Raw genomic sequence first — 25,674 nt, 5'->3', positions numbered from 1 at the left:
GCTGTTAAAATCCAGATGGCTGGTGGTAAAATATTCTGGAATTATTGCTAACAGTGGTGTACAGCTCGGTGCCTAGACTATTAACAGCTGGACTGTACACGTTAAAAAGGAGAATTCTATTGTATGTGAACGACATCTGCCTCTGCTTCGGCAGGGGCAGGGTGGGCCGAGCATGATTCTGTCAGGGCCCTGGGTGTTGCTGCCGCTGCTCTCAGGACCATCCTGCAGAACCACTGCTCCAGCCCGGCCCCTCAGCCGAGCGCCTGAAGCGGGGTCAGTGTGGCTACAATGCCTTCTTCCTCTCTAGACAGTTCCTGCACTCTGCGTCTTCAATAGTTTCCACGAGATGTTGCCAGCTCAAGAAAAACATTTTGATGGATAACTTAAGTCTTTAAAAGTTTTCTTTACCACAGACACCACTTATAAATAAGCTAAGTGAATAACTCAGGAATGTTTTAAAAATATGAACCTTACTCTAAATTACAGTTTACTGTGTTAATGCCTTAGTAGTGATTTCCTAAATCACCAAAAACAAGGTTACATAGACTCAATCATTTTGATCCTTAAGTTTCACAATGTCCTCCTGGACAGATTCCCAACTCCACTTACTTGCTAGAAGAAACCTCGCTTGCCCAAACTCATTTCGTTGGGAAGTGCACCCAGGAGTCCATGTCTGGAAGGTTTGCTGCAAGCACTAAACAAGAGAATATATTAAAAGCTTCTAGCACAATGCTGCTTGCAATAGCCAACGAAAGGCCCGTTACTCCCAGTCTAACCTGTAAAAACAGGGATCCAACAGAAAGTCCTGAATGGCCTGGAACGGGTCTCATCCGGCACAAGGGACCCAAGGCACCTACGGATCCAGTTTTGGGTGGGTTTGGGTCTCTCACCTCCCAGCTGACCCTCCTGCTGCTAGGGGGGCTTCTGGGCACACTTCCACATGGCCCCTCCCCCTCCGGTGGTGCAGCAGAGGAACATAAAGTATCAAACACTGATTCTGTTTACTTTTCATTTATTCACATTTCATGGATTGATACACTTGCTCAACCGGATCATTCAAAAACTAATACACACAGAGATTACATTGTCTGACAATTCAAGTATTTACCTTTAGAAAAGTTTCCTATGTAAAATAGAAAGCAAACAATTGATCCATTTGATATGCTAACAAGTTTCCTGTCTCCGCTACAACTGGGTCTGCCACACCAGCCACACACACACACACACACACCTGTGTCTGCCACACCAGCGACACACACACACACAGAGGCCTTGTGCTCAGAGCACCACACGGGAAGGAAGTTGTGACAGGCCCCTCCCTGTCGGCTGCTGTGCTACAGGACACAGCGGTTTGTGCTCAGAGACGTCCTTCCAGAATGAGGATGGCCCCCAGGGGTTTGGGAGTGAGTCGCTTAGTTTGTAAAAATGCACTGTGCTTTCATTTGGATTGTTCCGAACTGTTCTGAAACAGAATAACTGACAAATGCTCAGAAACAGGCAATTCGCTGACCTTTAAAACTAAACCAAAAAAGCCTTCTCTAAACTCTAACAGTAAGGTAGAATATTAGTTTGTTTTCCCTCTACCCCAGAACAGGTAGATATTTTTTGGCATGCAGCATATCAAAAATATGATTTCGAATTCAAACTGTAAAACAATAATCCCTTTAAAAGAAAACCAGTCCATAAACAGACCTGTTCTTTCATGAAAAACACAATCTACAGTTTAAAAACTGGACACACATTTTCAGCCTGTAATTCTAATAATGAAAACAGCATAATACTCTATTTTTTGCTTAATGGGAATGCTCAAAAGGAAGAGATGAACACACAGCAGTTAAAAAAAAGGCCACTGGGATATTCGGTATTTGTCAAGATACAACACAATCTGATTTAAAGATATATACACCCTTTAGGCCACATTTACGACACTCTCTTTATAGATTCTCAAACCAAAGATAAAAACTTCATCCACATTCAACATTTTAAGACTAATTTCTAATAACTTGTTACAAAATAAATCTAACTAAACCCAAGGGGTAGAAATGAGCTGTTAAACAGTGGGGACAAAAAGGCCAGCCCTCCAGGGGCCAAGGCGCCCCTCCCCCAGTAACATACAGGGAGAAATCCACATACACTTATTAGGCTCTTTTACACTCAGACATAATTAAAGTGGAGACCGGCAAGTTCCTAAAGTATAAGAGTGATTTTAAGACAATACCACATTTTGACTTATGGTATACATACCACATGTCCCCCCTGTAATTTCCACTTTAACAGTACAGTCTTAGCAAGAATTTGCTGGGAATGTTAGAAAGAAAGAAAGCCACACACACCCAGTGATTTAAAGAGACAAACTTTTTAGGATGGTGGTGGGGAAGAGTTAATCCAATCATGACTTTCATGACATTTTTGGTGAACATTCCACATTGCATGCAAAGGCAAACAAAATAATGCACCAGAGTTCCTACAGACAAAGAAGTCTATGAGCCTGACTTTCTGGCGGGACAAGGAGCATGCGCGGCTAAGCTGGGACATGCTGATGAGGTTTGTTCCCCTAATTTCCTCGTCCCTGTAACAGCTGGGTAAACCTAGTATGAACAGGGCAGGGCCAGTATTGATTACAAGTGGTAATCAAACACTTGTTAACGAAAACTCATCTACAATGAACACTCATGAACATTCTCATTTCTAAAAAGTAAAAGAAACAATTGCCACTTCCTCCCCAGGCCTCATAATACAGCCAAATTCGATCACATTCCCTAATAGTGCATGTTATCTACCCAAAGTCAGCATGGGGCCAAAGTCTCCCCATGGGATCAGAAAGGTGAGAATGCAGTACAAGAATTTCATGATCAGTGTCGGCCCAACTACTTTACCTCAAGTATTAAAGAGTAATGCATCATAAAATGGTTTCCCTGCTCCCTTTACATCTAAAAATTGTATTTTTTTTAATAAAAGCAACTGTACTATCTACAGTAATTTTTGACTATCTTCTTTTAAAGTCAAAAGACATGTTCTGAAGAGCAGAATATACAAGTGTGAGCCCTCAGGCACAGACCCTGAGCCTATCTGGTACCAGTATTAAATGACTCGTGAGGAATCAAAGTGGACATTTAGAACATTAAACCTGACATCCAGTTCGCATGACCAGAGTCTTCAAAGAACGCTAGTGCTAGTTACCCAAAAGCTATGGAGAAGTAACGTGGCTACTGTGGGTGCAGCCATGGCTCCATTCCACATGGACATACAGAATATCTTACCATTAAACAGTAAATGGATATTTCAGTATCAAATGTAGAATACACTGGTGTCTAAAAGTTAAAGGCAACGTTTACACACACAACTTCCTCTTCCATTACCTTATTGTGTGTTTCCTGCTTCGTTCACATGGCTCATGTGTAATAAAAGCTCCTATGACTTAAGTTTAGGGTTTAGATCCACAGGGTTCATCATGGTACAATTAACTGAGAGCATCTTCTTCCCCTGTTGTTGTACAGTTTAACCCTTTTTCTATAAGGGTTGTGACCACTGTCTGTGGTCTACAAACTACCTAATTTGTGCTTTTAAACCTCCTTCCTGCCAAGCCCCCATCCCTTTTGTCTCTAGAGGGTTACAGAAATAACAGCACCTCATGAAGGGACCTACAAAACCAAAGGACAAGTCACTCATTTCCTCTTAAAATGAAAAAGCAGCTCTGGAATCCTAGTAAAAGCAGCCTGTGGGGTTAAAGGCCAGCGTCCACACAAAAAGAGCTGAAGACGTCACTGCTGAAGGCAAACATTCCAGCTGTAAAGTAACATGATAAACCAAAGAACAGAGGAAAAAACTGCCACAGCGCAGCAGCACGGTTCACCTGGACACCAGTCAGCCAAGCCCACCAGAAGGACGCCTCAGGCAAGCTTCCCTCCGGACACACGGCCGTGAAGCTGTGCAGATGGTGGCAGCAGACCCCAAGCCCTGGATCAGAAAAGCCTTTGGGAAGTCTAATCGATACCCTGATTTCAGTCCATTAAGAAATCACTTGTGGTTAGTTTAATAAATGAACGTTAAAAATCTTCCAAAATTTTTCTTTCACACTTATTTTACACATTAGACAGTTCTTAAGAAGGGAGAAAGGAGTTTCTTAACACTTAACATTGAAGGTTTTATTGGCCTTTTAATATTAATCTTCCCCACAAAAGTTTTAAGTTATCTCTAAGTCCTAGAACGTCAAAGGAAGAAGAGAAGAAAACTGACTAAGCTCAGGGGCGCTAGGGGAAGCAGCAGCTTGGCAACAACTTCTCAGCGGGCATGCTCAGGCATCCTTCTTCTCCAGCAGAATTTTGTGCAGCTCATCCGCGTCTTCGCTTGTTTTCACCCGAATCAACATGGGAACGGGGGTGGCGGCGTTCTTTTCATCAATGGGCGGGTTTGGAACGCAGACGATGAGCACGTTGTTCTTCCCTGTGCGGGTGCATGGCATGCTGGGTGCAATCAGGATGTTGAGTAGTATGTTGCCTGCATTGAAACACGGAAAAATGCATCAAAATATTTTCCATGAAACTACACCTTTAACAGGCTAAACATTACACAATTATGCAACACGTACATAACGGAGCCACAGGAATGTCACAAAAAGGGCCTGGTTTCCTGACAGACTCCCTGACAGTGTGGGGTCCCCAAGAGAGGACTATGGGGCCTCTGGCAGGACATGGACTCGGCCCCACTGAGGAGGCCTTCTCCCCAGAGCGGTCAGCTAAGAAACGGCTCTGTCACAGGGGCCAGCAAGCTCATGGGCAAGAGTGAGGGCGCTGTGACTGCACACATCAGTCCAGCCCACGTGAAAGAAGCTTCACAGGAGTCTGTTTCAGGGACAGTCTGGTGTCGCCTGGCACCCCTGGCCACTTCCCCTGACCCCCCACCCAGGCACTACCCACTCCTTTCAGAGGACTGTTAATGGTAAAGCTGGAGGGGGGACAACAACGAGTTAATGATTCTTTGCTACATAAAAAGGATTCCTTTACAAGGTTAATTCTCCTTGAGAGTTAACTAAACCGTTCAATTTACCTAGTTTCTTAGTCACATTTCTAGCACAAAGGAAAATGAAAACATTTCGTTACTTCCTGGCAGTAGCTTTTTAATACATCAAGTTTTTCTTATGCACTATTACCCCAGCATTCACCTAAATCTGTAAGTAATAAGTCAGGACAGGATGAATCTGTCCTGAGCAATCTCTATTCTATTCCAAAAGACACATCAACATACTTGAAATTCTCGAAGACTAAAGTCAGCAAAGTAGAGAGCTTTTATGTACCATGTAGATTATGATTATTTTGTGCCACCTGAAGAAAAAAGGTACTCACCTAAATTGGTGTCTGCCCGCACTAACAGCTGCGTCTTCTGATTTGCTGTAGGTTTTAAATGCAGAGTGCCCACACCCTTCTCTTTAAATTCATTTTCTTTCTTGTAAAATAGTTTACACCTAAGGAGAAAAACGGAGAAGGCAATGGCAAGCCACTCCAGTGCTCTTGCCTAGAAAATCCCATGGATGGAGGAGCCTGGTAGGCTGCAGTCCGTGGGGTCGCTAAGGGTCGGACACGACTGAGCGACTTCACTTTCACTTTTCACTTTCACACATTGGAGAAGGAAATGGCAACCCACTCCAGTGTTCTTGCCTGGAGAATCCCAGGGACAGGGGACCCTGGTGGGCTTCTGTCTATGGGGTCACACAGAGTCGGACACGACTGAAGTGACACAGCAGCAGCAAGGAGAAAAATAATCAATATGATCACTCGGTGACATGTCACGAAAGCCACACGATTCTCCAACAGCCCCTGCTCACGCCTGTGTGGAAGTCAGTAAATACAGCAGAGGGAGCTTAGAAGAGTCTTCTGTTGACCCAAATCAGGTCTGCACACAAGGCAGGTAAGAGAATCTGATGAGACAGTCTACAGTCCCTCCTTTTTTCTATTACACAGCAGGCCTGATACAATTCTTTACCTTGGTTTCTGAAACTATCCTTTCTCAGGTCAGTCAAAAATCACCGCCAAGCACCTTACACCTCCCTGATGTATTGAGCTCAAGAGCTGCCCCTGGTGCTTAAAGAACAGGAACACACAGGACAAACATTCTGCCCCTCACCCTCACTTTTTTCCTATTTCTTATTTTTGAATTTTCTTCAGGACTCTTTCATCTCTGTAGGTCATTAATAAACAAGTCAAAACCACTGCCTGTTCCTTTGATTCACTATGATTAGACAAAAATCTTGGGTTAGGGTCTCTGTGGTCCAATGGTTAGGACTTGGCACTTTCACTGCTGGGGCCAGAGCTCAATCCCTGGTCAGGAAATTAAGATCCCACAAGCCTTGAGGAGTAGCAAAACAAAAAAACCTCATTCAAAACAAACAAAAAATCCCTTCAGTTCAGTCGCTCAGTCGTGTCTGACTCTCCGCGACCCCATGAATCACAGCATGCCAGGCCTCCCTGTCCATCACCAACTCCCGGAGTTCACTCAAACTCATGTCCACAGAGTCGGTGATGCCATCCAGCCATCTCATTCTCGGTCGTCCCCTTCTCCTTCCGTCCCCAACCTTTCCCAGCATCAGAGTCTTTTCCAGTGAGTCAACTCGGGCCATTCCCTTACACCATCTGTGTAATTACATTACAAAACAGGCAAAAGGAATTGGTCTCTTTTTAAAAGTTCTCAAAAATAAACATTTGAAATCCAACGGGATTTGGTGATTTATACTATGAAAACTGCTGACTTACTAAGTCTGAAATTTTTTTATTAGAAAAACATATCCAAGGGAAGTTTTAAGGTCACAAATGTTTTTCAGTAAAATCTTTGTTAAAAAGCACTAATTTCATTTCATTGAGATAACTAAAAATTTCCCTTCAGCCTTTTTCTGAAAGCAACAACTCTCATTAAACAAAATCCCCCCAAACACCAAACCAGCTTGCATCCCTGGGGGAAGACAGAGTAAAGTAAAGCCAAATCTAGAATCAGTGACTTAGATAACCATCTTTGCAGGGAAAGAAGGGGAAGGAAGGAAGGAGAAAAAGGGAGAGAACGACGAGGTAAGAGATGAGGACAAGAAAAGAGTTTCTAAAGCACCTGAAAAGCAGAAAGACCTAAACTAACATAAAAGAGCAGGCGTCGCCCAGCAGGAAATTTTTAGATCATATTATTTTTAAATAAACAGGCCCAGAATTCTTCCTTGTCCCAATTCTGCGAGCAGGCACAAACCTGACCCCAGGATGGGTGCCCGGTGAACTCTGCAGGGACGATGTTGCCCATGCGCTCCAGCCAGAAGCCTGTTTCCATGTCTCTGAAAATAAATTCATCAAGTGGGTTGCCGTGACTACTACTTACTTTTTGGAGTAAAAAGCATCGTCTTCTTTTACTTCAGTAACTACTACTTTGGGTGGCTCCTCATTTTCTTCTTCATCTCCACCTTTTGTAAAAACACCATCAGTAAGATTCAGATCAAGAGCCTGAAAATGCGATAAAAGAAGTTTGCCCCCCTCCTGCCCCTCACCTGAACCTAAAAATTACATGTAAGCAGATATAGAAACTCAAAGCACAATCTAATTGTGTGGTGGGGGTCAAGGTGAGGAGGTATTTGCTGGATTTTTGTAGAAAGTCTTAGAACAAAAGTGTCCGTGCTTGTATGCAGACAGAGTGCAGGCAAAGTTACACAGAAAAAGTCAACACTCACTTAGGTTACCAAACAAAAAGAAAAATCTCAGACAGGCTTCGAGCACATGAAATTTCATCTCCAAATATTCCTGTCACCATTTCTGCATCATACCAAAGAAGAAACAAGGATGGCAATGGCCAAAGATGGAGAAAACAAGCATCTTACAGGGCATGTTGTGATAGAAAGGAGTCCCAAGCCAAGTGTAAGTAACTGAAGCTGTGTCTGCACTGTCATGCCTCTGGACATGCTGGTACGGTGGGCGCCATCCCGGTTTGAGCCCAAAGCACTATCCTTGACCCCAGTGCTCCAATCAAAGGGGAGAGTAAGTCACTGGTGGACACAAATTACAGTCCCCTTAAAGAGAAAGCAACTGCATAAAACTCAGTGATGAGTAACTAAGAAAAAGAATTCTGCTGCTCAAACAATTCAGGTCACAAGATTGAAAATTTAAGAAGGTACTCCTGAATTAGGCCCTGGGCATTTCGTTATTTTAACAAGCTCTCCAAGTCTTTCCATGCATAACATGTGATAACCACAGGGTGAGGAGTAAGCGCTTAATGGAGGGGTGCCCTGCTGAGAAGGAGACTCTATTCCAACTCAGCACCCTTCCTACAAACAGCAGAGTCCCTGTGACTGTGACACACTCCCTGTCTTATTTAAGACAAAGGGAAGCTCTTTATTCTCTGCTTTGCCTGAGGATATAGCTGAAGGCAGGGCAAAGCAACAGAAGGAAGTTTCCCTCCAGGAAGAAAAACATGGTATTTATGGCCCAGTGGCAACTGCAATTTTCTTTGTCAAAGATCAATATGCTAATACCTGGGGAATGAACTTTAAACTACTTTTAAGTCTCTATACAGACACTACTTGTTCATGACCACCTTGGGGTGAGGACGGATAATGACACAACCCCTATTTGGAGATGTTCAAGCTGGATTTAGTAAAGGCAGAGGAACCAGAGATCAAATTGCCAAAATCAGCTGGATCATCGAAAAAGCAAGAGAGTTCCAGAAAAACATCTACTTCTGCTCCATTGACTGTGCCAAATCCTTTGACTGTGTAGATCACAACAAATTGTGGAAAATTCTGAAAGAGATGGGAATACCAGACATTTTGACCTACCTCCTGAGAAATCTCCATGCAGGTCAACAAGCAAGAGTTAGAACTGGACATGGAACAGACTGGTCCCAAACCGGGAAAGGAGTATGTCAAGGCTGTATATTGTCACCCTGCTTATTTAACTTATATGCAGAGTACATCATAAGAAATGCTGGACTGGATGATGCACAAGCTGGAATCAAGATTGCCGGGAGCAATATCAATAACTCAGATATGCAGATGACACCACCCTTATGGGCAGAAAATGAAGAAGAACTAAAGAACCTCTTGATGAAAGTGAGAGGAGAGTGAAAAAGTTGGCTTAAAGCTCAACATTCAGAAATCGAAGATCATGGCAGCCGGTCCCATCACTTCATGGCAAATAGACGGGTAAACAGTGGAAACAGTGTCAGACTTTATTTTCTTAGGCTCCAAAATCACTGCAGATGATGACTGCAATCATAAAATTAAAAGACACTTGCTCCTTGGAAGAAAAGTTATGACCAACTTAGACAGCATATTAAAAAGTGGAGACATTACTTTGCCAGTAAAGGTCCGTCTAGCTAAAGCTGTGGTTTTTCCAGTAGTCATGTATGGATGTGAGAGTTGGACTGTGAAGAAAGCTGAGTGCTGAAGAATTGATGCTTTTGAACTGTGGTGTCGGAGAAGACTCGGACGCGACTGCACTGACTCAAGAACAGAGAGCGTGGCGGGGCTGGGATGATGGCCTGGTTTGGGGACTAACAAGACACACCATGGACACTTTTAGAAAGGCAGCTACAATCCAGACATGTCAATTTGTTCCCCAAGGTTATGAAGTCTGTTGCTGCTGTTGTCCTTCGGTCACCAAATCATATCCAACTCTTTGCCACCTCACAGACTGAAGCACACCAGGCCTTCCTGTCCCTCACCATCTCCCGGAGTTCGTCCAAGTTCATATCTATGAAGTCTACCTATTTTATTTATATTACTGTTTTGCTATGTGAATTTATAAGCAAATCTCTTAAAACAATTCAGTGAACATCCATGATGAGTTTTTTTCAATAAATTTTCCAAAAATGTTAGTTTAGTTTTTTTTTTCTTAATGGAAAGGCATGTGTTTGACAGGTTTTCAAAGTTCCTGTGCAAGATGTTTTTATATTATTTTTATATTCGTAATCCTTAAAATAATCCTATAAAATAGGTCTTACTCCATTTTATGAATAAGGAATCGGAGAAATTAACCAGCTCTGCCCAGGATCACACACACGTCTAGGCACTGATGGGAGTCTGGACGTGATCCAGAGCCATCTCACTCACAAGACTACGCTCTTCCCACTAAACACAGAACTCACACGAACCTCAAGCACTGAACTGTGTTTACCTCTGCATTCGTTGCCGCCACTTTCTGCTTGGCTCTCCAATGTTTTAGTGGAAAATGGTGAAGAAACTGGTTTATTCTGGGTAGTATCTTTGCCAAATAAACTGGAGTTTCCAGAAGAAAATGAAAATCCAGTCAAGGGGCCCGAATTTAAGGAGCCCAAAGCAGAACTATCAATTTTCTTGCCAAAATTAAATGAGGCACTTGTGGCTCCTAGTGATGCGTCCGTGCTCTTTTCAGACACAGCTTCCAGCTTCTTTTCAGAGGCATCCTCCGTTTTGTTGACATGAAACAAAAATGGTGACTCTGGTTGTAATTTTGTTGAACCAAATAGAGAAGGAGGCTGTGCTTCAACTGATATTTTGTTGGCTTCACTTTCAGAATTACTGCTGCCACTGTTCCCATGTTGCTGTTCTATGTTTGCTAAGTATTTCTCATAGTCTTTAAAGATAGGTGTGAGGTCGCAGAGCGGGTTTGTGTTCACGTGCTTCACGATCCAATCCCGAACGGAGCAGTTTAAAGCCGCCAGCTGTTTGTGATAGGCGTTCCCGTGGCGAGAAGCACCAGAGGAGGAAGGCTGCTGACTGTCACCGTTAGTTCTAGGAGTTGAAATCTTTTTATCGACCAAGGAGGTAGGGCCATTTATAGCAGTAGATCCTATAGGAAATTATATGTTTTAAGAATTTATTCAGAAGCTGGTTTAATTAAGCCATTCAGATTTTCGTACCGCTCGGCCTTCACATTTTATCGTATCCCATTTTTGTTACAGTTCAAGATGAGTATATATAGTATTGAGAAATCAAAGTTATTATAAAAATCAAACATTTTACATACCTATATGAATGTGCATATATATATTTTTTCACATGCTTGCATTAAATCTGTCATTTTAAAATAATCTTTTCCTTCAAAAGGATGCCCATTTCACCTAAAACTGTCAACATAGTATAAAACTTAACCCCCAAGGCTGTAGGAACATATATTAATGCAGTTAAAATCTTAACAGGAAGTGCTTATTTTACTTACACTAAACACTCTGCCTAATTTAAATAAAACAGTATACACTCTTAGAATTCGCTAAGTATAATCCAATGAGTCAGGATCACTTCCAAGAATCAAAGATTTTAACCCACAAGCCCATTCTGTCGCTAATTCCAAGATTCTTGAGTAACTTCCTCAAAATAGCATGAAGCAATCAACATGTCCTGTGCAAAATAAACCGAGCCTGGGAATGTAGGTGTGTGGCACAGAGGAAACCCTTGGAACACTATAATGAATGAGGTGGAGGGATGGGAGGCCTTCACCTAGGGTCCACTAAGAGCTTCTTTTACTCTTTTGATCCTTAGGTCAATTCTGAGGTCATATTCATTTCACAGCTGAAGGAAGATTTGGAAGCTCAAAGGTTAAGGAACTTCACCAAGGCCACACCGAGCTGGTAACTGGCAGAACCGAGACCAGAACCCTGGCTATTTTGGCCTGTGCTCTACTCACTCGGTAATTAGCCAAAAGCTCCCTCATTTTCATCCCTTTCATCAATACTGTGTTCTTGCTCCTACAGCCGCAGAACCCAGAGAAAAGTCCAAAAAAAAACTTTGCAAAATTAGTTTTTATAGATTATCCTTACACAGATAAGATGGGAAAGAAGAGCCTACTTACCAAAGGTGGCCTTGGTCTCAGTTGCTGCCCTCGTGCTGGGGAAGGGAGGGGCACTAGTTACGCTGTTTCCGTTTGACAGTCCTTCCAGAGGCTTCCCTCCAGCACCATTACCAAATCCAGAAAACCCTCCTCCTCCAGAAGATGCAACCAAACCTTTAAAACCTTTAAAGGCCCCTCCACCATCAGACTGAAAAATAAAGAAAGAGCACAGATTAGATAACTCTGTTTCCAAATAAGCAAGCAAATGGCAGTATTCTCTTGGCTAAATAGTACCCACAACCCTTGTGCAACCAGCATTAAAGGAAACTGCCAGCACAAGTAGAGACAGAACACGGATTTTACTCATGATGATAGCTTTGCAATCTGAAACTGCCTTCCTATAACAGGAAGGATAGATAGAATCTAGAGTGAAATAGTGTTTTAAAACCTATTTATGATATAAGAGGTTAAAAAGACAAATTTAAATAAATTTATGGACTCACCACCAGCTACAGAACTATAAATAAAACACATTCTCAACACAACTAAACCCCAAATGAAAGACTTTTCATACAGTGTTCAAAGACCAAGTGCCTAAGGACGTTATAGAAACATCAAGTTAGGTTCACTAAAACCACTACTTACAATTTCCTACAAACTTCTGGAGCTTTCAACCTGTGTTCAATGTACAGAACTTTGATGCTATGGGAATGTCTGGCATGCTTCTTGAAATTCGAAAGTTGCTCTTTGCACTGTAGTCTGCACTGTTTCTACCTCTTCACTGTCACTCGTACACAACAGCTGGCCTGTCCCTCCTCGAGCCCATCTTCCGAGGCATCTTGTCCTCGTCACAAGTTCCCGCTCTCAGGCCTCTTCCCAGTAGCCCCCATGGCTTCTTCGACCTCCTGGACGGGAAATTTACCAGAGCTGCACCCATCTCCCAATTCCTGTTCTGAGTGGCCAACTAGTATACCTAGTGGTCTCCTAGAAAACTCCATGTGGATATACCACAGGCTCTGAAATACTTTCCTAAAACAAAATCAGTAACTTCCTCATGAAGTCCCTTCCCCCCTATATCTTCCCCATGAAAGAGCTATCAAATATTACTTGGCTCAAGACCTACATCCAACCAGTCACCAGTCTTAAGCATGACATTAGGCCAGAAAAGAACTCAGAACAAAGAAAAATTGAACAAAGCCACCAGAAAAATGCAGCTGAGTAAGTTTATTCCAAAGATGCCACCCAAGCTGTTCAAACAAGCCTCTCCTGACTGACAAGAGGCATCCAGGTCACCAAGACATCACTCACGGGTCTGGGATGTACTTGAGAGATGAAGAGCTGTTAAAACATGGAGTGACTGCTGAATATGAAGACAAGATTTCAGTTCATGAATTATAACTCATATTTTATCTTTTTGAACAGAAGAATGAAACATTTTGCCAGGAAACAGCTATGGCAAACTTAGACAGCATACTAAAAAGCAGAGACATCACTTTGCCAACAAATGTCCGCCTAGTCAAAGCTATGGTTTTTCCAGTAATCATGTATGGATGTGAGAGTTGGACCATAAAGAAGGCTGAAAGCCAAAGAATTGATGCTTCTGAACTGTGGTGTTAAAAGAGAAAACTCTTGACAGTCCTTTGAGAACTGCAAGAAGATCAAACCAGTCAACTGTAAAGGAAATCAATCCTGAATTTTCATTAGGACTGATGCTGAAGTTGAAGCTCCAATACTCTGTCCACCTGATGCAAAGACCCTGATGCTGGGAAAGATTGAAGGTAGGAGGAGAAGGGGATGACAGAGCATGAGATGGTTGGATGGCATCACTGACTCCATGGACACGAGTGTGAGCAAGCTCTGGAAGATGGGGAAGGACAGGGAAGCCTGGTGTGCTGCAGGCCGTGGGGTCGCAGAGTCGGACACAACTGAGCGACACCACCACCAGGAGGAACACCAAAACGGGAAATGCTTCCATTGCTCCCACAGGTGTCGCCCCACCCACACCTCAACCCTGAAGTAGGTAAGACTGGGAGAATATCTTACATTTTCCCGTCTGATTCCCAACACCCACTCCCCTTGCTTTCCAATTACTATATTCATTTTTCCACTTCATACTATAACGCAACTTGAATTTGTCTACATCTATCTCTTATTTCCCCAACTGGATAAGCTCCCTTTAAGGTACAGATGTCATTTATTATCTTTTATATCTCCCATGATCTTTACCAAGCATATGCACAAGTGAACTAGGCATTTTAAAAAGCATTTATTAACAACTCAATCAAAAAATGGACAAAAGGTCTAAACAGACATCACCCCAAAGAAGATACGCAGATGATCAACAGGCATGTAAAAAAATGTTCAACACCACTAATTATTATAGAAATGCAAATCAAAACGCCAATTACCTTACATAGGTTAGAATGGCTACCATCAAAAAGTCTACAATTAATAAATGCTGGAGAAGACGTGGAGAAAAACGTGCCTTCCTACACTGCTGGCAGGAATGTAAATGGGTACAGCCACTAAAGGAGAAAAGTATTAATGTTCCTTAAAAAAATATAAATAAATAAAACCATACCATTTAGTGATCCCACTCCTCGGCATTTATCCAGACAAAACTATAATTCAAAGATGCATACACCTCAAAATTCACTGCAGCACCGTTTACAACAGTCAACACATGAGCAACCTAAATGTCCAATGACAGACGCGCGGACAAAGACGATGACGCAGATGTGCTGTGTGCTCTGTCTGGTTGACTCTGTGACCCCATGGACTGCAGCCCATCAGGCTCCCCTGTCCATGGAATTCTCCAGGCAAGAATACTGCAGTGGGTTGCCATTTCCTTCTCCAATGATAAACCATTATATACACATTTTAAAAGCATTCTTGATAGATTACATAAAAGATAATTAAAAAAAAAAAAAAAGCATTTATTGATCTGATTGCTCCCAGAGGTGGAAATACTCGTCAACTCAGAAATCAGATTAGTGTTTAGAACCAGAAGCTGTAAGGAAACACTCACTTCAAATCCAACATTTCTACGCTTTGCTTTCTTTATGGCTCTATTCTTCAAGACTTCCTCACTGGCCACCGAAAATGTTCCCACCTGCAGGAGTGTACAAATTAAACAGCAATAAGAAAAGGGCAAAAAGAAGGTAAAATGCTGAACTTCTAAAAAGCCACAAGACAAACTGATCAATATCGTCTGGGTTTTAAGTACTGTTAATACTGGTAACACAAATTACGGAGAGCATATATTAAACTAAAGTTTATGTCTCTTATCTGTCTTATGAATGTCACTGCTAGTCAGGTGAATCAGAAACGTTTCAGAAACTACAAACCCAGACACTGAGTCGCAATTCAGAGAAGTTTCATCAACTCAGAAGTTACACCAACCTGCTAAGAAGACTGCTACCGTCAAAGCCTCGGCACAAAGCTGACCGTGATCAATTCTTCAAACACACGCAACGACATCACCCAGACGTCAAAGCTAGCATCTTACTACCATAGTTTTCAAAAATTAAGTTCATAACACATTATTTTAAAGAACAGCTCTGCCCATTTGCCCATGATCCAGAAGACCCCTGAGGGACCTGGGACTCTAAGTGACCTGTTGGAAATTTGCTGAAAATCTTTGGCTTTACTTCATCCCTTCTTTTACCTTAGAGGAATGGCATAAAATACTTGCTGTAAAAAGTTCTCTGCTATACTTATTTCAGATAATGTTAAACTTTGGCATCTCTGTACCCACAGAAGGGATCATCTGACTACACCTGACTCAAATGTAATGTCCTTCCACACACGTTTCATTAGAATCTATCCAAATGGAAGTTCTTACATTTCTGAAATATTTTAATGTCAAAACAAATCACCATGTGGTAGGCCCGGAACGTGACTGTAGCCTACAACATGGAAAAAACTTTAAGTTACCAAAGACGTGCTTAAAAAGTACCAAGTCAGTCAGAATTGTTAAAAACACTTCTTTATAAGCCCATACTTGTGATTTTGGTTTCCCTAAAAATATTAGTACATATACTTGTAAAGGAAAAATATTAGTACTAGAAAATAGATTGAGAAAGAAAGAAAACAGCAGTCTAAGAATTATCTTGGAAACGCTTTTGCAAACTATTTAAAATACATATGTATATTTTTTAACTTAGCACACTTAACTTGAAAGGCTAACTTGGCTCAGGCTTGCTCAGTGAACTGGCCTGGGAGTATCAAACTGTTGATGAGGCATTTCAGAAATGCAGCTGTGTTTTATTCTTTTTAAGAGAAAAATTAAAAGGTTTCCTCAGGGAAGACCATTTTTATTTTGTTAGGAAAGAAACTAGAACATCTAAATTCTATTCCTGTTAACCCAGCTGGGGGTGGAGAGTGTCTCAGATCTTCAATATGAAATAAAACAGGACTCCCAGAAGCAGTACAGTAAGGGAGGTGACCTCAATCTTCTAAAATCTAAAACTGTGAGTATGGCAAACTAAGACACTGGTGGTAAAACACTTTTCAAATTTAGTTTATAACTAGATCATTTACTCAGCCTTCAATCTGGACTAAAACCATGGGCTGAGCGTGCTCAACGAAATGCTATATGAAATTCAGGAGGAAGGTGATTCTACAAAGGAATAGAGTATTGAAGGAATAGCTGCTAATCGAAAAGCACGCCCATCAATTTCTATACTAAGCACAGATCATAAGAAACCATATTATTTCCAGTTCAGTGTCCAACTCTTTGCGACCCCATGAACCGCAGCACGCCAGGTTTCCCTGTCCATCACTGACTCCCGGAGTCCACCCAAACCCATATCCATTAGTTGGTGACGCCATCCAACCATCTCATCCTGTCGTCCCCTTCTCCTCCTGCCCCTGGTCTTTCCCAGCATCAGGGTCTTTTCCAATGAGTCAGCTCTTTGCATCAGGTGGCCAAAGTATTGGAGTTTCAGCTTCAACATTAGGATGCTCTTAAAAAGGCCTTTTATTTTTACCAGCGTCTTCATGAGGAATCACAAAACGAATTTAAATTTGGAAGTAGCAGGAAATCATTCTTAGGGAAAGAACTTTTTACCTCTTCTGCTTCATCTTCTTGATCCCAATTCCTATCTGTCAATTCCTTCTCGGCGATTCTTTTGGCCATTTTTTTGAACCTAAAAGTAAAAAGATTAGAAGTAGTAAGCTTTTGTTGTTGTTACGTTGCTCAGTTGTGTCCAACTCTTTGCAACCTCTTGGACAACAGCCTACCAGGCTCCTCTGTCCATGGGATTTCCCAGGCAAGAATACAGGAGAGGGTTGCCATTTCCTTCTCTAGGGGATCTCCCCAATCTAGGGATTAAATCCATGTCTCCTGCACTGGCAAGCGGGTTCTTTACCAATGAGCCACCAAGGCAGCCAGTAATAAGTTTGCTTTTCTAAAACATGATTTAACTCTTACAACAAATTTTTAAAATTTACTTTAGCATGAAATTAGATAAAAACATCCCTGATACCAGGGGGCACTTCTTTAATGAGAACGGCATAACACTGTTAGGCTCCCAGTGTCACAAATCCAACAAAAATTACAGGAGAAGGCAGCGAGGTATTCTAAGGCACAGTGAAAAACAATAAAACAACTCCATTTGAAAAAAAATGCTAATGAAACACTGATTTTTTAAAAATCAGAAATCTTACAAAACTGTACAATAATCAACAAATGCTCAATTAACTGAATTCCATGCAAATTACATTTATACATAGCCTGGCTATAGGCAAGACATTTTTAATATTTAAAATTCTCTGAAGGATATTTAGTAGTTTGACCTTAGTTAAGAATATGAACGAGCTATTATTTTCACTACAAGAGTACAGATGGTCCCTGACTTCAAGGGTTCATCTTGCAAGTTTTCGAGTTTATGATGGTGGGAAAGCAACACTCGTTAAGTAGAAACCTTCCTTTAGGTTTTGACTTTTTCTCAGGCCAGCAATATGAGGTATGATATTCTCCTGTGATCCTGGGCAGTGGCAACAAGCCATAGCTCCCAACCAGCCAGCCAAGCCACCACAATCAAGGATATACTGACAACCATTCTGTACCCATATAACTATTCTGGTTTTTATTTTCAGTATAGTATTCAAAAAATTATGTGAGATACTCAACATTACTATAAAACAGTCTTTGTGTCAGTTGATTCTGCCCAACAGTAGGCTAATGTCTGAGCACTTTTAAGGTAGGCTGGGCTATGATCTTCAGCAGGTTTGATGTACTAAGTGCATTTTCGACTTACAGTACTTTCAACCTACCATGGGTTTATTGTGACATAATCCCAACATACGTTGAAGAAGATAGTTCAAAATATGATTAACATGAATGTGTTAACATTCTTAGAATTCTTAATTCTTCAAAAACAAGCCATCAGCAGCAGAAACCAACATAACATTGTAAAGCAATTTGCATCCAATTAAAAAATAAATTTAAAACAAACAAAAAAATCGCAAAAAAAGAAAAAGCCATCAGCTCAACTTCTATTCAAGGCGTGTTGTTGTTTAGTTGCTAAGTTGTGTCGGACTCCATGTATTCACCCCTTAAAATTTCCAATTTATTTTCTGATCCTAAGATGTATATCTGTTGCTATTAAAAACAAAAACACTTAATGGAGTGCTCCACTGTGAGTGTTGTGCTTGGCTCTTCCCTAACATCAATTAAATGGGCCAAAAAACTCCTTACCTTGCCCAGAGATTTACTCATTAGCGTGGAACACTAGCCAGGGTTCCTGAAAACCAGCCGAGCTTCCTTCCTAGTCCTTCCCCACTCTTATTTGCCCTCAAGACCACAACCCACCAGAGAAGTTTCCAGAAGCTCGTGGTCATTAAGATACAAACTTACACATCACTCAACAGGCACAGTAAGATCTGTAAAATAAATTCAAACACTAGCATTCCAAAGTCCTCCAAAATCCTATCCCCTGGTAGGATAATCATATAGTAATTTTCAGCTTTTAATAATCTCCTAATAAATTCCAAATTTTTCTTTTACCAAGTGCATTTTTCTGATTACAGTATGGCTTTAAAGTCTCAGATTCTAAAACATAAGTGAGAATTAACATAATTTTGTCATTACTTGCAAATCTTTTTTAATGCCTTCGTCCCAAACACTGGGTCAAGTTTTGCTATTAATCCTGTCATCCAGAAAACAAACAAGGTACCTACCCTTCCACATAAATTCTTAGTAAACTTGAACTGCTCAGAGGCCAGGTCTCTGTGAGGGTTCTTTTGGGCCATTTTCCCATTCAGTAACTAACACCTCCACCAGAGGGCAGAAGAGGGGAGAAACTTAAACAGTCGTTTTTTGCTATTAACTTAATAACCTAACTAGTTATTAACAGGCAAAAAGGAGTGGAGCTGAAAGTGCAAAAAGCTCATTAAGTGTTAAAACTGTAACACCTAACCCACACCCACAACTGCTAAGACAACTGGCATAGTCAAACAACCTAAATTAATATAGCCAATTCATTTCCTATTCCATATTTATCCAATCTCCGTTTTTATCAAATCAATGAATAACCAGAGGGCAGGCATCTTTGTTTCACTCATTTAGGTACCTCAAAACCCGCCACCCTCCACATGATAGATGGTCTAGAATCAGAGATCTGGGACACTGCAAATTTGAGAAAAATACTACAAAATGCTAGCATCCAGTTTTGCCATGTTGAAGACCTTGGGCAAATTATTTCATTTTTGAGTCTCAATTTCTTTACTTCACAACGGATGAAGTATGAATGCTGTGAAATTTAAATGAGATACACAAAAAGCTTAGCTTAGAGCCTGGAATAGAGGAATGACTCAATATATCTCATCGAAGAGAAAAGTTCTGTCAGAAACAAAGGCTCTAAAATACTTTCCCTCCCTAACTTAAAGGTTGTAGCGTGGAGAAACAAAATTAACTTGAATTATGAATCGGGCTCTAAATAATACTTTACCTAATCCATTTTTTATTTCAAAGCATGGTACTTCAGACAATAACATTTCTTTGAAAAAGGAAAAAAGTGCCGGTAAAGTACTTAAAGCAAAGCCTGGAACCTAGAGTCTTTAAGTGTTAAGAACTAAAAACGTAAAATAAAACAAACGTGGGCTTGTGGTTTAGAAGGCACCAGATGATGAAATGATTACTAGGTATGAAGCATACCTTGGGACAGGAAAACCGAAAACTTTCGGTAACTGGGGGAAACTACTTGCGCCCGATACAGGGAATTCTGTGATCTCTGCCAGCGCGGGCTGCCCCCAGCTTGGGGTGTAACTTCAGTCCACGTCGGTTCACTCTAAGACGGAAACAGATGGGAACATACTCGCCAGCGTGATCCCCGGAGGAAAAATGGAACTTGGGGCCGGGCCCCGGAGACTGAAACGCTCGAGGAAAACGAGGTCCTCGAACATTGCTTCTTAATCGGAGTCAAGTGATCAGCGGCCTGTGGCTGCAGGACAGGAGGAGGGTGGCGGAAGGAGCGGAGGGAGACGGCTACCGGGAGGAACCGCGAGGAAACACGGCGAGGGCGCCGCGCCGGGCCGGCCCCTTCCCGCCGCCGCCGGGGCCGCAGGGGCCCCGCGCCCGGGCCCGGCCTCCCGCGCGTCGGGCCCCGCAGCCCCGCCAGGCCGGCCCCGAGCGCGGCCTCACAGACGCCGCGCGGCTGCGTCGCGGCCGACACGGCGCCGCGCCCTCCTCCGCGCCCCGCCCCCCCTCCCCGGGCTGCCCGCTTCAGGCCCGCGCCCGGCTTCCTCCTCTGGGGCCCGGCGCCCGCCCCTCACCTCTCCGGTGGCTGCGGCGGCCCTCGCTGGGCTGTGTGCGCGGCGGAGAGCAGGTGCGAGGTCGCGGCCGCCGCACTCGGGTCTGAAGCGGCGCGCGGCCGTTGCTGGTGCGCTGAGAGCCTCGAAGGATTCGGTGATCGGCAACCCCTGAGTCACAAACACCATGTCCTTCGCGGGCGGATCTTGTTTCTCTGCGTTGAGCAGTGAGGGGAGGTAAGCCGCCCGTTCAGCAGGAGAAGGCTGAGAGAACAGGGCCCCCACACACCTCAGGCCGCCATTTTGTAACTCGAATCGAGCCCTCACGACCAATTCGAAAAAAAAGGGAGGAAAGAAACGCCCGCGTCCAGCTACTGCGCAAGCGCGCCGGAGCCTCGGTTGGCAGCACTACACAAGGCGGCGGCCGGGCCTCTCGCAGCGCATGCGCCCAACTGCTTTGGGGGGAAAAAAAACGTCGCCGAAGGCACGTCCCCGGTTTTACGCATGCGCGCGCGCAAGCGCACGTCCCACGCTCTGGCTCCGGCAGGAAGTCGGCGCCGGGGGCGGGGCTTGTGCGCGTTGGAGGCGGTCGCGCGCGGTTGGCTGCTAGTTGTGGGCGCGGCTGGGATTCCGGAGGCGCGTAGGAGAGCGGAGTCTGTTGGGGAGCGTGGTGGGGCCTCGTCGCGTCCGGGTGGGATGCTGCAGCTCGGAGAAGGGAGCGGTCGTGACCTCCAGAGGCTTGAGTGAACTCGGGTAGCGTCACGTCAGGAACTCGGTGCTGCAGCCGTGGACGAGAGCTGCCCCGTGGGCCGGCCACGTGCCTGCGACGCGCCGGCCGCGGACGCCTGGGATTCGCGGAGCCCGGGAGGGAAGGTCGCGGCCGTGGACGAGAGAAGCGGACCGTCCTTGTATTTCCTTTCCGCGGTGGGTGCCGTGGAGGCGAAGTCACTTGCCATTTTGCACATCTAGTCGGTATCAACGAAGATGAAGTCTGCAAACGCGGTTTTTAAACTGGGACGGATACGAATGTCCAGGGTCAGAATGTGCATTCGTGTGCTTTTGCTTGAGTACTGCAGCATAGTATCTCAAGATACCATGTACAGCAATGAAGTGAAAGTCGCTCAGTCGTGTCCAACTCTGCGACCCCATGGACGATACAGTCCATGGAATTCTCCAGGCCAGAATACTGGAGTGGGTAGCCTTTCCTTTCTCCAGGGGATCGTCCCAAGCCAGGGATCAAACCCAGGTCTCCTGCATTGCATGCGGATTCTTTATCAGCTGAGCCACAAGGGAAGCCCAAGAATACTGGAGTGGGTAGGCTATCCCTTCTCCAGCGGAAATTCCTGACCCAGGAATCGAAATGGGGTCTCCTGCATCGCAGGCGGATCCTTTACCAACAGACCCCATAGACGGCAGCACACCAGGCTCCTCCGTCCCTGGGATTCTCTAGGCAAGAATACTGGAGTGGGTGGGTTGCCATTACCTTCTCCAAACAGAGCTATGAGAGAATGAATAAAGCTGTGTAAAGCAATTTAAACGCTCCTTGCTTTACAGTTAATAGGTCACTATGGGAATTACATCCGTTACTAATTAGCAAAAATTGCTTCAGAAAAGGAACCTTCTTAGAGCAATGGTTCTTAATCTTTTTTTTTCCTCCAGGCAGGGTTTATGATTATACTTCTGTGAAATACCGGCTTCCTTGGTAGCTCAGCTGGTAAAGAATCTGCCTGCAATGCGGGAGACCAGGCTTCCATCCCTAGGTTGGGAAGATCCCCTGAAGAAGGGAAAGGCTACCCACTCCAGTATTCTGGCCTGGAGAATTCCATGGACTGGGGAATCTGATAGAGTTGGACACAAAATGTGTGAAGTGAAAATATCTCCTGCGTTATTAATAAACAAGAAATGTAAGAAACAAAGTGAATGAGGAAACAGGATTGGTTCTAGATAGCTGAGGTGCGTATAAAAGGAGTGAATTCAGTGATACTTGGTCTTTGATGTTCAGACTGCCTGCTCCTTTTGTTGCAAACTTGTGTATAACCTGACTTTCCTTCCTGCCTCTTTGGAGCAGTTATCTCAGAGCTATTGAGATGCTGTCTCCTGGGCTGGGAGTCCCAAACATTCCCACCAAATAAAATAACTCTCTTGCTTTCAGGGTGTGGCTGTATTTTTTAGTCCACACTTGAAACTCTTGCTTTCAGGGTGTGGCTGTATTTTTTAGTCCACACTTGAAAGTGCAAAGAAAGTTTGCATACATTCATGCAGAATCAGAAGAGGTGGGAACATTCTTGGTGGCCAGTGAGGAAGTCTTGAAGAATAGATCCATGAAGAAAGCAAAGCTGTAGAAATGTTGGGTTTGAAGTGTTTTCTTAGTGTCTGGTACTAAACACTAATATGATTTCTGAGTTGTAGAGTATTTCCACCTCTGGGAGCAATCAGATCAATAAATGCTTTTTAAAACAATTGTCCTTTTACATAATCTATCAAGAATGCTTTTTAAATGTGTGTATAGTTCCCTGTGCTATACAGTAAGTCCTTGGTTGCTTATCTCTTGTATATAGTAAGGCTGTGTATATTTTAATCACAAACTCCTAATTCATGCCCCCCCACATTTTCCCTTCCTTGGAAGGAAAGTTATGACCAACCTTGATAGTATATTAAAAAGCAGAGACATTACTTTGCCAACCAAGGTCCGTCTAGTCAAGGCAATGGTTTTTCCCGTGGTCATGTATGGATGTGAGAGTTGGACTGTGAAGAAGGCTGACCGCCGAAGAATCGATGCTTTTGAACTGTGGTGTTGGAGAAGACTCTTGAGAGTCCCTTATACTGCAAGGAGATCCAACCAGTCCATTCTGGAGGAGATCAATCCTGGATGTTCATTGGAGGGACTGATGCTAAAGCTGAAACTGCAATACTTTGGCCACCTCATGCGACGAGTTGACTCACTGGAAAAGACTCTGATGCTGGGAAAGGTTGGGGGCGGGAGGAGAAGGGGACGACGGAGAATGAGATGGCTGGATGGCATCACCGACTCTGTGGACATGAGTTTGAGTGAACTCCGGGAGTTGGTGATGGACAGGGAGGCCTGGCGTGCTGTGATTCATGGGGTCGCGGAGAGTCGGACACGACTGAGCAACTGAACTGAACTGAACTGAACTGAACCCTTAAGTTTGTTTCCTATGTCTGTGAGTCTGTTTCTGTTTTGTAAGAAGTTCATTTGTATCATTTTTTTAGACTATATGTAAGCAATATCATATTTGTCTTTAGCTGGCTTACCTCAGTATGGTAATTTCTAGGTCCATCCATGTTGCTGCACATGGCATCATTTCATTCCTTTTTATGGCTGAGTAATATTCCATGGTGGCTCAGAGGTTAAAGCGTCTGCCTTCAATGCAGGAGACCCGGGTTCGATCCCTGGGTCGGGAAAATCCCCTGGAGAAGGAGATGGTAACCCACTCCAGTATTCTTGCCTGGAGAAGCCCATGGACGGAGAAGCCTGGTAGGCTACAGTCCATGGGGTCGCAAAGAGTCGGACACGACTGAGCGACTGAACGGAACGGAACATTCCATGGTGTGTGTTTGTGTGTGTGTGTGTACCACATCTTTATCCGTGTCTTCCCTAGTGGCTCAGCAGTAAAGAATCCACCTGCAATGCCGGAGATGTGGACTCTATCTCTGGTAGAGAAGGAAATGGCAACCCACTCAAGTATACTTGTCTGGAAAAATCCGATGAAGAGATGAGCCTGGCAGGCTACAGTCCATAAGGTTGCAAAAGTTGGACATTGAGCACTAAGAATATCATCATGTAGGGAACCAATTTGCAAATAATTTCAGGATGTTTATGAACCATCCCTAAAAGTCTATTCATGGACTGGTGTGTAAAGACTGCTTATCTAGATACAAGGATTACACGTTCAGTTCAGTTGCTCAGTCGTATCCGACTGTGACCCCATAGACTGCAGCACACCAGGCCTCCCTGTCCATCACCAACTATCAGAGTTTACTCAAACTCATGTCCATTGGGTTGGGGATGCCATCCAACCATCTCATCCCCTTCTCCTCCCGCCTTCAATCTTTCCCAGCATCAGGGTCTTTTCCAATGAGTCAGTTCTTCTCATCAGGTGGTGAAAGTATTGGAGTTTTGAGCTTCAGCCTCAGTCCTTCCAATGAATATTCAGGACTGATTTTCTTTAGGATGGACTGGTTGGATCTCCTTGCAGTCCAAGGGACTCTCAAGAGTCTTCTCCAACACCACACTTCAAAAGCATCAATTCCTCTGCGCTCAGCTTTCTTTATAGTCCAACTCTCACATCCATACATTACTACTGGACCTTTGTTGGCAGTGTCTCTGCTTTTTAATATGCTGTCTAGGTTGGTCATAACTTACCTTGCAAGGATCAGACGTCTTAATTTCATGGCTGCAGTTACCACCTGCAGTGATTTTGGAGCCCAAAACAACAAAGACTCACTGTTTCCCCATCTATTTGCCATTAAATGATGGGACCCGATGCCATGATGTTAGTTTTCTGAATGTTGAGTTTTAAGCCAACATTTTCAGTCTCCTCTTTCACTTTCATCAAGAGGCTCTTTAGTTCTTCATTTTCTGCTATTAGTTTGGTGTCATCTGCATATCTGAGGTTATTGCTATTTCTCCCGGCAATCATGATTCCAGCTTGTGCTTCATCCAGCCCAGCATTTCTCATGATGTACTCTGCATATACGTTAAATAAGCAGGGTGACAATATACAGCCTTGATATACTCCTTTCCGTATTTGGAACCAGTCTGTTATTCCATGTCCAGTTCTAACTGTTGTTTCCTGACCTGCATACACATTTCTCAAGAGGCTGGTCAGGTGGTCTGGTATTCCCATCTCTTGAAAAATTTTCCACAGTTTATTGTGATCCACACAGTCAAAAGCTTTGGCATAGTCAATGAAGCAGAAGTAGATGTTTTTATGGAACTCTTGTTTTTTCAGTGATCCAACGGATGTTGGCAATTTGATCTCTGGTTCCTCTGCTTTTTCTAAATCCAGCTTGAACATCTGAAATTTCATGGTTCACATACTATTGAAGCCTGGCTTGGAGAATTTTGAGCATTACTTTGCTACTGTGTGAGATGAGTGCAATTGTGTTGTCGTTTGAACATTCTTTGGCA

General features: G+C 43.4%; 1 protein-coding gene across 3 annotated transcripts; it reads right to left on the bottom strand.

Annotated features, from left to right (window-relative positions):
* Positions 1 to 995: 995 nt before the first annotated feature.
* Positions 996 to 20,886, bottom strand: NUP50 (nucleoporin 50). Of its 3 annotated transcripts, XM_055396840.2 has the most exons (9): positions 20,547 to 20,885; positions 19,930 to 20,062; positions 16,840 to 16,918; positions 14,797 to 14,880; positions 11,790 to 11,976; positions 10,137 to 10,790; positions 7,351 to 7,432; positions 5,343 to 5,461; positions 996 to 4,497 (listed from the first exon to the last, which is right to left on the bottom strand). In XM_055396840.2, the coding sequence occupies exons 3-9, from the start codon at positions 16,906 to 16,908 to the stop codon at positions 4,295 to 4,297; spliced, it is 1,398 nt and encodes a 465-aa protein (XP_055252815.1). In that variant the 5' UTR covers positions 16,909 to 16,918; positions 19,930 to 20,062; positions 20,547 to 20,885; the 3' UTR covers positions 996 to 4,294. The 3 variants fall into 3 exon arrangements, with proteins under 3 accessions (XP_055252815.1, XP_055252814.1, XP_055252816.1); XM_055396839.2 differs by lacking the exon at positions 19,930 to 20,062 and having other exon boundaries at positions 20,547 to 20,884; XM_055396841.2 differs by lacking the exons at positions 10,137 to 10,790; positions 19,930 to 20,062 and having other exon boundaries at positions 20,547 to 20,886.
* Positions 20,887 to 25,674: the final 4,788 nt, after the last annotated feature.

This window comes from Moschus berezovskii, chromosome 6, assembly GCF_049115385.1.
Source record: "Moschus berezovskii isolate FMDL1 chromosome 6, NW_MosBer_1.0, whole genome shotgun sequence".
In the NCBI taxonomy this organism is placed as follows: domain Eukaryota; kingdom Metazoa; phylum Chordata; class Mammalia; order Artiodactyla; family Moschidae; genus Moschus; species Moschus berezovskii.
The sequence above is the reverse complement of the archived record's forward strand: the minus strand, read 5'-3'. Positions and strand labels throughout refer to the sequence as shown.